The 12,876-nt window shown below is 51.8% G+C and overlaps 1 protein-coding gene across 1 annotated transcript; it reads left to right on the plus strand.

The window, feature by feature from the left end:
• Window positions 1-5,592: 5,592 nt before the first annotated feature.
• LOC128712863 (proton channel OtopLc-like) lies at window positions 5,593-8,882 on the plus strand. The gene is made up of 6 exons (XM_053807733.1): window positions 5,593-5,615; window positions 6,296-6,676; window positions 6,740-6,960; window positions 7,038-7,214; window positions 7,353-7,613; window positions 7,942-8,882. Exons 1-6 carry the CDS (start codon window positions 5,593-5,595, stop codon window positions 8,880-8,882), a joined length of 2,004 nt encoding a protein of 667 aa, XP_053663708.1.
• Window positions 8,883-12,876: the final 3,994 nt, after the last annotated feature.

The raw sequence follows: 12,876 nt of genomic DNA on the forward strand, positions 1-12,876 counted from the left end.
AACGTTTCAATAGCCGCCGGGCGGGCGCAAGATCGTTTAGGGCTGGATCGATTGGTGAGGGACAGAAAAATCACTGTAAAGAAGTAAAAGAAACACACATAACATACACACACACACACACACAACTGAAAGGCAGTGGCAAACAACAGTAGCGACATAAAAATGTAAAACCGTACACTTTAGAACGGGCGGTGAGGGGGAGTGGGGGAAATAATTATGACACTGGTTGGCAGGATGAGGCAGTGTTGCCAGGAGGAGCCCGGAAATGGGAACCCTGATTGGATTTTTGCCTGATTACACGACGGTGGGCACGGGTACAAGCGAGGACGAAGCAGAGCAAGGCGGACAGGAAAGTGATGTAGTCGAGAGAAGAAAAAAAGCACCCTCACACACACACACACTGCATCTACAATATAATTCAATTTAACGTAATTCAAATCAAATTCGCAAGCGGCTGCTGCTTGGGTGCTGCCTTTTTGGCACCTCTTTACCCATATTTTAACGTTCCCCGCTCGGAAGATTAGGGCGCTCCGGGTTCATTTATACTCTTTTTTTTTTTGCTCTGTTTATTATAAAATGATGTGATTTTATGTGCCAAATGTGGGTGGGTGGAACGGTGCGTTCGAATTATTAAGTTTTGATGCGTGGAGGGGGTAGACAAAGTGCGAAAGAAGATACGAAAAAAAAAAGATCACATTGAAAGAAAAGACGAAGCACCACAATTTCCGCACCACAGGACCAGGTGGGTGGGTGGGGGGACGGCAGTGAATGTGATAGCGGCGAACGGTGGCGAACTGTTGTCGTTCGCGCAAGCCTTATCTGGATCGGGTTTCGCTGGCTAACGCGTTGTAAAAGCGAGTATGCGAGTAAATCTTCAATTCGTTGTCGACGAAACCTGCACGGAATAAGGCGCGGCAGCGGTTGGTGGAGGATGGCCCACGTCTACTAATAACGTGATGAAGTGTAGAAATTAAGGCTGATAAGAGGGAGCATCCTTAGGTGCGCCAAAAAATATAGATGTAAGTTGGGAAACGGTGAATGGGAGACGAATGAGACATTCAAAAAAAAAAAACACCAGGACCAACACGCCATCTTGCATTTGCACTGACTTTTCCGGGGGTGGGAGGACGAGGGGCAGGACTTTCTACCAAACACAAGTCACAAACACAAAGCCACACGCAACTTCGTTGGGCTTCCGGGGATCTTCCGCATCGCTGAAGGTACCAACGCTCGTCAGGGAGAAAGGTTGCCGGGAGTTTTGTGTCGTCGCACCGCCGCAGGAGTTTGATTAAATTTGCCATTCGCGAACTCGTGCCCTGAACACACATACACAGACCCAGTCGCTTCCGGGACGTTCTTCGATGACTTCAGAACACCCGGGCAATGGACCCGCGGTGGCGGTTGCACGCGGACGAAATTAGTTTATGTAGGAATTGCTCCACGGCCCTGCTATTTACGTTGTTTCGCAAAGCAACTGGTAAGAAATAACACCAGCGGGAGGTGCGGGAAGTGGTTGGAGAGGGACGTCACTGTGTCCTGGAAGATCGGAGGCATCACAAACGCAAGAGTGATTTAAAGTTTGGGTAGCAATTTTTATTTTCCCGTCTCAACTGATAGCAATTTTAGATTGGAAGCAACGGTGGCCATCTTTACCATTTGTGAGGTTAGGGGTTTTTCAAGATGCCGTTTACAGCTCTGCTTCAGAATTCACCGATGGCACACATGTCCACCATCAAACTCGGCTGCCGGAATCGGCATCACAAATCCCTGGTGCTCGGTGACATTAAACCAACTGTCAAATCAAAACTTTTCTCACCGACAAGGCTTCTAATCCTTTGTTGTACTTGCTCTCGCTCCACTTCCTACACCGGCCTTCCAGCACAATTATCAGACAAGAATGTAACAGCGATGAGCGCTATCGGTACAAAAAAAAAGTTTTCCCCCAGCGAAACCCCACCGACGCGCACACCGTTGAAATGACATCCAATTGACAGGCAGAAGGGTTCCCCGGACGCCTGTGGCTGCCCACCTTTTGTGTGCGCATTATCCAGGGGACGGTTTGTTCCGGTGGGCGGAAGCTGGACAGATGTCGGTCGAGTGTCCACCAGGTGTTTTAACTGCGGGCAGGTTTCGATAAGTTTTGCCCTTTTTTGTGACGGCGTCGGACGGCTTGGCCATGGTGTTACAGTGAGTGATGTTGTTCTTTGACTGAGGTGAAAGATGTGCTCAGATCTCCAAACTTAATAATGCAACAATGTGTTGCAAAAGAGTAATAGCTTTCTGAACATTGATCTATTTGCTAATTTCCCAAGTTTAAGACACCTCCAGTTGGAGGATCTATTCTGACACTTTATGTTTGGAACTCTCTAATTAAGTGACATTTCAGATCAAAGATATCTTAGATGAACCCTAAGAACACACTTTACTAGAAAATAATACTAATACAAAGTAAGTTTACAGAAACAAGTAGAATATCTCATCCCATTCTGCTTCAGATCGTTACTTTACGGTGCTGCAACAAGTCACTCGTGAGGGGTGAATATCTTTAGACGACTTTTGGAGTACTTTTAGCCAGTCTCCGTGACTGGATCGACATCTTCTAAACACATCAAGTTTTGGGTCCAACGTATTCAAAACATCAACTTCTATAAGTCTATCTAGATCCTGACATACGCTGATGACTTAGCCATCATTGGTTTACGGATCTCCGACGTATAGGACGCATACCGAAGGATATCGGAAACTTCGGGTTGGATATTATCGAGGCAAAAACCAAATTGAAGGTGACACCACCTAACAAAACCTTACTTACGCAGGTATGATTTTCCAAGTCGTCCAAAATTTCCGCTATCTTGAGTAAAAGGTCAGCACCGACAATAGAGTGCTCGCTGCCAACTAGTATTTCCTTATTCCTTGCTGAGATAACCTTTCTTCTCGGAACACCTGTCATGACAGCAGAGACTATATAGTACTAGTACGCACATATACCTCTGAGACATGGACACTGTCCAAACCTGACGAAACACTCTTAGTCGCGCTCGAGAGGAAGATGCTCAGAAGGAGTTTTGGTGTCGCATATGTGGTAGGACAATGACTCTACGATCCGTACACTAAACACACTATCAACGCATTAGACTTGCCAGGTTTCGATGGGTTGTTCATGTCATCAGAATGACACCGACCGACCTAACCCCGAAAGTGCTTTTCAGTCGTCCACATGAGGCATTGTAGACCCAAATTGGAGTGATGGCGTTGATGCATCTGCATGCAATGCCAGGATACGACAGAGTGACTTACGACAGCGCTCAACTGTGAGTGGTTTAGAGGACTTCTGAAGTATGTGCCGCGTAGTTTCTCTTACTGATGTGTGTCTTAAAAAATGTTCCTCAATATGCGAATATCGCCCATCACCCACGTGTTAGACCACAAAATTTCCTCACAAATCGTTCTAAATTGTCTCCTTACATGACATTCATCGTATTCCTTTATTCCAACACCAATATCTCTTAGGTAACCGTGGCGCGCATAACTTGGATTAGAATTTAGTTAGTTTTAAGGACATAATGTTAGGACGTGAAGGAGGAGAATTTTGTTTAAATAAAGATAACGATAAAGATCTCCAGTTTAGACGACTTGAGGTGCCACTAGAGATTGAGACGCAGTTCTGTTAGATCAGATCTCAGATAACTCATTAGAATAATCTTGAACCAAGGCGTACTACTGAACCATACAATTCGCATGATATTCCTTTCCTCAAGATTCCTCAAAAAGAGACTTGGAGTTTTATAATGGCAGAGCCTCATCTATCTGCAATCTAAAAACACCAACCAAATGAGGGAGCCGTAAACCGATGATGTCCACACCGTCGGTACACGTCCAGTGCTGCTCTGACTTCAATAATAATAAAACATTATGAAAGAAACACAAAAGCACCTGACGAAAACTATGCAATACAACTGCTGGAGTGCGCCCGTGGCCAGGTACCAGCAGCGGATGGAACATTGTAGCGCCAGCAGTAACGCATGCACCTGCCTGATAAGATACAGCACGCTCTAGCACCGCTTCCTGCAAGTCACCGCGGCAGGCCGGAAGTTTGCCTGTTCATCTTAAAAACGGAACAACAAATACCGATTATGTTTGGTGAGCCCCGACGGCGGTGGTCTATTTAAAACCGCCGCGCTCAGCGCCTGCTAGCTCCGGTCGCTACCGGTTACCAGACGCGCCACCGGCAGGGAGGCTGCGCTCGGGGCGCAAAATCGTCCGCCGGCGATGCTAATAACATTACGACAGTCGAATTAAGGCTATTAAAGCGCTGCATACACACGCACACACACACACAGCGATTGCATTAGGCCATCGCTCAATGTAACCGTCACACACGTCACGGGTCGTCAGCACGCTGTAAAAACGGTGCGTTTATCACGATCGCGATAAACGGGTCGCCAATAAAGCGAAATTCAACAAAGTGGCCCATGGCCCGTGCAAAACGAAAGGGACGCGAAAAGCATCGCACCTTCTGTTCTGAGTTGTTTGCTTTTTTTTTTTGTTGTTTGCGCTGCACTCGAGGACAGCACACAGGGCGAGGGCTGCGCACGGCCAAGGCTCGAGTGCATCTGGGAGCGTTGTAGTGTAACTCAATCATAATGCTCATGAAATCGCGAATTACACCGCTGCTGGTTGGCCTGTCCCGTTTGGTGAGTTTTATTTTTCCCCCCTGCTTCCCTTCTTTCCCCCACCACCCCCTTCCTACCAATCCAGTTTTTCCAGCCGTGCAGTTCGGGTCGCTCAGCACTTCGCCCGTGTCGTAATCGAATCGCACTCACCCCGCTGCAAAACCCGATGATGAGGACGCGAGGGGGGGGAGGGGGGAGGGGGGAGGGGATCCAACCGTACCAGACCTGTCGTCGACAGGTGCTCCGCGAGCTGTCACACTCTCGGTCGCACGCCTTGCGCGCCAACCTCGGCTCGGCTGGCCTTCGAAGATAGCGCACGGGCACCACGAGGCGCGGTAATGAAAATGTACACGGCCTCGGGCAACAAATAACTATGTTATAAACTCTTTATCAGGCTAGTTTAATTAGCATGGCTCGGGCGTGAAAAGAAGAGGCAAAAATGTTGGTTCCAACAGGCTTCCACCGGTGACGAAATTAACGACCAAATGCGCCATTCCGAACGCGTACGGACACACGCACACATGAGTGTGTGTGTGTGCGGAACCGAGTTTTTCTTTTTATCAGAGCGCACCGAGTGGCTCTGATAGCTCCGTCGCTCCAAACTCCCAGCAGTACGCAGTTAGCTCCATCCACCCTCCCGAAGGTTGGATTTATTGGACCCATTTTAAGCGCGCGCGCGCGCGTCGAACATGAGACACACACCAAACAAACAACGAACAAAAAAAAAGGAAAAACAAAAGTCGCCCAAATCGCGCGAAAACCGGCCGCACGGCCTGTCAGTTAATGTTTATGGTTGACGCCGATTGGAAGTACGCTTCTGCCGGATTTGTTTCGCTGCGGCGCCGCCGGGTTGTTTTTGTTTTCGTTCTCCCGCTTACCTTCAAGGCAGCCCGTTGCCAGACACGCGGCACCCGCGGACATGCCCGGTGCAGCAACGTCAAGGTAGGCCGCTTCATAAGCATTACTTCCCCCGCACGAGGCGTAGTAGCGATAGTGGTCCGTCATACTGGTGGTTGCGGTAGTGGTGACCACCCCTTCTGCGGCGTCATGGGAGGGTGGCGTTGCAGATCGCACCGAACCGAACGGTTTGGCTTGCCGAGCCAATTAGCATACCTTCGCGTGATCAGCCATTCGAGACTCATTAGCTAGATCGCCGTCCCCACGAACCTGCCCAGCATCCGTAGCCGCTTCTTGCCAGTTTTCGTGTGCTCTTTGTTTGGTGGCTTTGTGTGGTGGGATTCAGGGGAAATGGCGTCATTGCCGGCGGCAAACTTCCGGACCAGCCAGTCGCTAGCGTTCCGAGCTGAACGTCGGAGCACAGTGAGCACGTCCAGAGCTCGTCCAGTGGTCTGCCGACGCAAGGTCGTCACAGTGCGCAACTCGTACCGAGTTTCCTTTGCCAACGTCACACGCGTCCGGTGCTGAACGTCTAAGTGGCTTCACAGCACCAAGTCCTTCGCCAACTCGTACGCGTCATGCGTGTTCCGGAGCTACGGTGTGTAGTCCTCGCGTGGAAGTCCTCAACCAGGAGAGACCTTTGAGTCCGACGAACAGTGCACCTCCAAACCTTACCGAGCAACTCTAATTCCTCCTCTCCTTCTCCAACCAACTTCCAAACTCAGAGTTCATCCACCACCGGACGACGGTGCGATGCCGAACGCGAGGGGAACTCCCCAGCGGGACATCTCCGCCGCCAGCTCGGCGGCGGCCAGTGCGCGCGCCTCGCCGCTCCAGAGCCGTCGCGGCACGCTCGACAGCGTGGAGCTGGTGGAGCGTTACCGGTATGCGAAAAACCCCAACCGCAGCGGGTCCCGCTCGCCGAGCCTGTACGAGCCGCGGCGGCGCCTGTCCAGCTTCGGTGCGCAGAAGCGCGTCTTTCTCGACCTGCTGCGCAAGCACGGCAGCAAGCTGTCCCTCAGCAGGAAGTTCTCCGAGGTGTCGACCAAGACGGATGAGCTCACGCGAGAAAATCGGAAGATGCAGCGAGACCGCATCCTGGCGAGGTAAGTCACCGGGTGGGTCAGTGCTAGCGGGACGTTAACCAGGGACGTGCTCTGCAACGGTAGGAATCATCTCGGCACGGCACTGTCGGCACTGTACGCCAAGCTTCTAATCATAATGGGTGTAACGCTGCCGGTGACGGAGCTCGTCGCCAGCGGCGCACCGGCTAACTTCCATCATCCGTTCTATCTCTACCTGCACGGCGTCTCCATCCTGTTCTGCACCTACCTGTACGTGGCACGCTGGAGACGCCAAGCCCACCTCGACTTCCTCGCGCAGTGTCCAGGCAAGTCCCCCCACACCACCGTGTCCGGCAAATGTAACGCCTCTCTGAGCTCCTCTCTCTCCAACTCCTCCACACAGACGGGGCCGAAGGAGCGGTCAAGCCCGCTGCACCGGTGCCCGCACACTCCCACAGCGGCTCGTTCTATCTGCGCATCGGTGCGATTGCGTTCGGCATCGGCAGTCTGGTGTACTCTGCCCTAGATTTCGGCCAATACTTCGAGCTGGACGGTAAGCATCCGCCTCTGCCGGGGGAAGGTTTAAAAAGCGATTTAACGCACGGCTGAAAGCTTGTCGGCCATATCATTATCGATCCGGCTTTTACTGGTCGTTTGTCTTTCTGGCACCACACACCTCCCCTACTCCCCCACTCCCCACCCCCCAAAAACCTCGCAGATGACGATGGGTGTCGCAATTTCCTGGTCGCCCTAATGCCCGCCGTCCGCATGCTGCTGTGCGTGGTCCAGATGCAGTTCATCATCGTGACCGGGAAGGATTTCGGGCTGGATCGGCACGCGTTCGTTTCCCGCTTCGGTCTGATGCACATGCTGGCGTCGAACGTGTGCGAGTGGCTGTACGTGCTGGTCGAGGAGGCGAAGCATGAAATCGTGCACCTCGACCACAGCCTGCAGACCAACCGGACCGACCATGCGAGGAGTGTGACCACCATCGCTGCAGGTATGTCCACACACGCACACGCACACACGCACACGCACACGTATATAATAATATGCATATTGGGAGGATAATGGGCGGACCTTGCAGCATAACACCCTCGATTGACAACTTCAATTTCCCATCGTGTATGAAAAGCCCCCACCCCCACCCCCATCCCCATGCCCGTCCGCCCACCTTCGATACCCGGGATTGATGACAGTGATGTTCACCGGCGCACACCCTTTCCCTTTCTTTCGCCCCACCCAAAACACCCCCCAACACACAACATCGTTTGGGACATCGTTTGGGTTGGGTTTTCATTTCGCAGCAGGATCAAAGCCACAGCTGCCGGGCGCGCAGTGCCGGAGCACCAACATCATGAGCACGCTCGTCCAGAACGCCGCACCGTTCCTGTTTCCCTGCACCATCGAGTACTCGCTGATCTGTGCGCTCACGATGTACGAGCTCTGGAGCGCGCTGAACCGCACCACGGACCCGACGCGCAAACCGACGCCGGCCGACCGCGCGCTCACCGGCCGGCCCGCCAACCGACTCTCGATCGACTGCTCCAGCGCTCAGCGGGGACTGTTCGGGGGCATCGTTACGGTCGTGCTGACGCTGATCGTGCTCATCATGTACTTCGTGCTGCGCAAGGAGCGGCATCTGCAGCATGCCGCCACGCTGGAGATAGTGGTGTACGAGATCGCCCTCTACTCGGTAACGACCGGCGCGGTGGTGGCGGCGATGGTGCGGATGCGCGATCTGCGGGTCGTCACCCAGCGCTCGGTGCGCGTCGGCAACCCAGCCGCCCTGCCGATCGATTGCCATCTGCTGCTCGTCACGCAGACCGGCATCTACATCTACGGCGTCTTCTCCATCATCGGCACGTACCACACGCACGGTCAGCTGCTGCACTGGGCCGTACTGTCGGAGGTGCTCGCCCTGGCCCAAACGTCCCTCCAGACGCTGTTCGTGCTGAGCACCTGGTGGCGCCGGTGCAAGGGTGCCCGGCAAAACCGCACCAAGCCGGGCCGGGAGATTGTCACCTTCCTGCTGGTGGCAAACCTTGCCGCCTGGATGGTGAACTCGCTCGTCAAGAGCAACGCGAGCTTCCGGCCGCTCGTGATGGGGTTTTATGGGGCGGCCGCGTGGTCCATCATAGCGCACATCTCGATGCCGCTCGCCATCTTTTACCGCTTCCATTCGACGATCTGTCTGTTCGAGATCTGGAAGAACAGCTACAAGGCACGCTACAACGAGACATGGTAGATGAGTGTCTTTGTGTAGTGCCTGATGAATCTTTAGTAAGGAGTCATGCATATAAACCTTTAGTGAGGAGTCATTCCAGAATCATCCAGAAGAATCCAGAAGAATCAGTCATTCCAGTCATCAGAAATCCACTTTTGATTCATGATTATTGAACAGATTCCCGAATTCTCAGGGATTTGTGAATTCTCAAAGATTCAAGAATCCTCAGAGATTCAAGAGTCATCAGAGATTCAACCATCCCACAAGATTCGTTCATCCTCAGAGATTTAAGGATCTTCAGAGATTCAAGAATTCTTAAAAATTCAAGCATCCTCATAGATTCAAGAACTCTCAAAGATTAAAGAGTCATCAGAGATTCAAGAGTCCTCAGAGATTCCAGAGTCCTCAGAGATTCAAGAGTCCTCAGAGATTCAAGAGTCATCAGAGATTCAAGAGTCCTCAGAGATTCAAGAGTCATCAGATACAAGAATCCTCAGAGATTCAAGATTTCGCCAAGATTCCAGAATCCTCAGAGATTCAAGATTTCTCCAAGATTCATAAATTTCTTTGGAAACATGAATTTAGGGTTTTTTTCGTTCTTTTTGTTTTGTTATAAAGGTAAACTACTCTTAGCATTTTCTAGGGGGTGGTGAACCCCATAGGAAAAAATGGTTTCTGTACAACATTGCAGAATATCATTTTTATCTATCAGCTGTTACACTCAAATGCTAGGTCTGTAATACTTATGTAACGGAGTGCTTGAAAAATTTTTCTTTTTTAGCAAAAAGAATAAAAACAAATCTAAATTCATGCTTCATCGTGAGAATCTACAATGGTTACATGATGTTTTGAGGATTTCTGAACCTCTGAGGACTGATGCATCTTGGGAGATTCATTCGATTCGGAACAAAGATTCGTTCAGCTTCATGACTTTCAATCAGATTCACCCAACCACTATTAGTGTCAGCTCTTATCAGCGCGGGAGTGCCCGAATGACTGAAGAATTGAAGATTCCCATTCCCCGCATGTCAAGCGTCTGTCACAGAGCTGTCGGTGCGGTCGGTAAAGGCAGTGGACGATCCGGGCACACGTCAAGCAACGCCGGCATCGTCATTGCCCACCTGCAAACATCATTAGTCACCCAATCACCCAATTAGTGCTGTAAGCGGTAAATAAACAAAACAAAAAACAAGGAAAATCATCACCCTAGTGTAAATAAAAACGGCACGCTATCGTTCGAATAGTGGCAATAAAATGAGCAATATTTGCCAAACTCAAAATTCCTGCACGATTCCCCCGCACTGTTTCGTGCTCTTTCCGCCCCGAACGCAAGGCAGCGCGGAGTAATGGTCGGGAGAAAGAAATAAAAACAGCAACAAGCTGCTGTTTAAGCTTCCCATCATCAATCAAACTGGTATCGATACAGCGCAATCGGAGTACGGGAGAAATATAAATGTCAATCTCAGCGAAGTAGGGCTTAACCCGGCGTCGATAAGTCACCGCACCAACCTTCTTAAGCGTTAATGCCCAACTACATCATCCAGCACTTCAGAACCCGGACTGGACTGGGCCAGGTTGAAACGTCATTTCTTGGCGGTTTCCTCCGACGACTCAAGACTTACTTTGGTACTGGGGGAGTTGGAGAGGCTGGATGATGGGGGGGGGGTCCTCTAGACAATCGGAGCTGGCGGCTTAATGTCGGTAATCGTTAATTAGTTGTGAGCACCCACCGGAGTATTGCCGAGCACTGATTTGCTGTCGCTTGGCCGATGATCGAGTGGTATCGTGAAGGGTTGCAGGAGGGAAGGGGGAGGGGGAGTGCACCGGGTGCAGCTAGGGGAGGGGAAAAATGCCTCGCATTCGTGTAATCCAAACCCGGACAGTTTAATAACCGGTGGTTGAGCTTTCTGTACGGAAAGCCAACCAACACCACCGACGGCTTAGCGAGCGTACTACGAGGAGCTTAAAGTATTTCGCGATTGCCTGCCGCGATTGCTTCGACTAGGTGCGTTTTTTTTGTTTCCGATAAGCGCTGGGAGTGATTGGTGAGAATTGGTGGGCAATCTTGCAGTGCCAGACACCGCCCTCCCATCCGCAGATCTCCGCGACCGCCAACGCTACTGCGACCGGTTCAAGAACTTCTGCTGGAGGACGGCGGAGGGGGAGGTTCGGCCGAATTGGCCGTTGAACAGCCCACCTATCGCAGCATTGATTGATAATGGATTATTGGTTTATGGTACACTTTAAACGATGGCGACGACTACTCGGACGTCATTCCGTGGCGATATTAGGGCTGGGGGTCCCACTCCACCTTTACCGTACGCGGCCCAGACGTCATCCAAAATACAAGCGTCGGAGTGCCACCGCTCAATTCCCTTCCCACCACCTCGAATGCTCAGCTGACTCACAATGATTCGGACGAACGGCCCAGGGCGTCACGTGAGGTCGTGAGCCTGCGGTGCAACAGACACCGGCCGTTGAACGACAATGAGAGAGCCCGCGTGCACTAGAATGGTGGTACTCCTACCATACGGCCAGACACACACAGCATAGGGCAGAACCAGTTTATTCTTCCCCACCAATTAACTCCCCCCCCCGCGGTGGCACGCGACCGATGGCGGGGGATAACCGATCGGTACCTGGCTGAACTTGAACTTTGAACGACTTGTCAATGCGCTTCATGCGCCGTGGTGCCCTAATACATCTTGCCCGAGCCATTTTCCGCCCCGCATTAAGAACGAGACCATTCACTTCCTATCTCTCACTCTCTCGCCGGTGTGACGAGCGAGAGAGTGGCAGACAAAAAACCTGGCCCGCATGATCATAATGTCACGCTGGGGATATGGACCTCCCACCCCCCACCAGACCACCCTCCTCACCCCTTCCTTCCGCTAGCCCATTTTGGAGGAGATTGAAGATCGTGGAGCTATATTTGCCGTGCCTATTCGCACCTATGACAGTCATCGGATATGCGTCGCTCACCCTTGCAGGCTGACACGCCACATGCCAGAGGTCTGATTCGCATACACCTCCAAATGGAGCTTGCCGAGACCGAGATCGCCGCACCGTACGTCCAAGGTGTAGTACACGCGTGTCTTTTCTTTTTTTGTTTCGTTTTTGAACCACAGTGTGGTGGGGGTTGGGGGGGGTTGGTGGGGGAGATACTTCTCGCAGTTGGTCTATCTGCGTTTACTGCTGTGGACTTCTTTTTTATCTCACCATCCGCGCTGGTGTTGGCCGCGTATTGCTCACGGATGCGAGAGCCACCCGGTACGAGATAGGATCGGTAGCTCCCCCCGAAGTGTCAGTCGAATCCGATCGTCACACTAGACGCGTGTCCATTCCGCCTTTCCGTTGAGTGCTTTCCGTCCGGTACGAACCTACCGCTGTGGGGTTCTCGGTTTTTGTGTTTTTTTGTTTTTGTTTGCTCCTCGCCGTGGGAAGATAACCACCAAGAAGAAGCGCTGCAATAAACCACGAACGTCCAATGTCGCACGCGCTCGCTTGATGACGCCTTTGCTGCTGGAGGTGTTGCGAGCCCCATACCATCATTATACACAGCCTGGTAGCAGCCTAAATTACAGCGCCCCACTAGCCACTGCCACACCACCGGAACTCCACCACTGGACGGCGTCAGGGCGCATCTCGGTATACTGACCACCAGGGGGAGCGTGCTGCGGTGTCGGACCCGCTTAGATAACGTTAATAAGAACACCCTCTAACGCTTGTGTGGCTTTCAATTAGTGAAATTGATTGGGTTTACTCGCTGATTGAAACATCTCCCGGGCAGTGCTCCGGACGGACAGATAGCGGTTACCCACCTGGTGCGGTTTCTGTGTGTGCGTGCCTATACCTGTGTGTGTGTCTGCGATGAGTGAGAGTGGTCCCCCTGTTATCTATTAGCACGGTGTCTCACGCATCAGTTCTTGCTAGATAAAAGCGGTGACAAGTTCTGGCCGAGTTCCTGTTCACGCACCTCACATTACGGTGGCGGTTTTGGTGTTTGTCCCTCCCG

Source organism: Anopheles marshallii, chromosome X (genome assembly GCF_943734725.1).
Source record: "Anopheles marshallii chromosome X, idAnoMarsDA_429_01, whole genome shotgun sequence".
NCBI classification, from domain to species: Eukaryota; Metazoa; Arthropoda; class Insecta; order Diptera; family Culicidae; genus Anopheles; species Anopheles marshallii.

Excerpts from the sequence above, each read along its gene's own strand:
- LOC128712863 (XM_053807733.1), top strand. The coding sequence starts at position 5,593 with ATGCCCGGTGCAGCAACGTCAAG. Across the intron at positions 5,616-6,295 it reads CCCGGTGCAGCAACGTCAAG|AGTTCATCCACCACCGGACG; the intron begins GTAGGCCGCTTC and ends TTCCAAACTCAG. Across the intron at positions 7,614-7,941 it reads CCGGACCGACCATGCGAGGA|CAGGATCAAAGCCACAGCTG; the intron begins GTGTGACCACCA and ends TTCATTTCGCAG.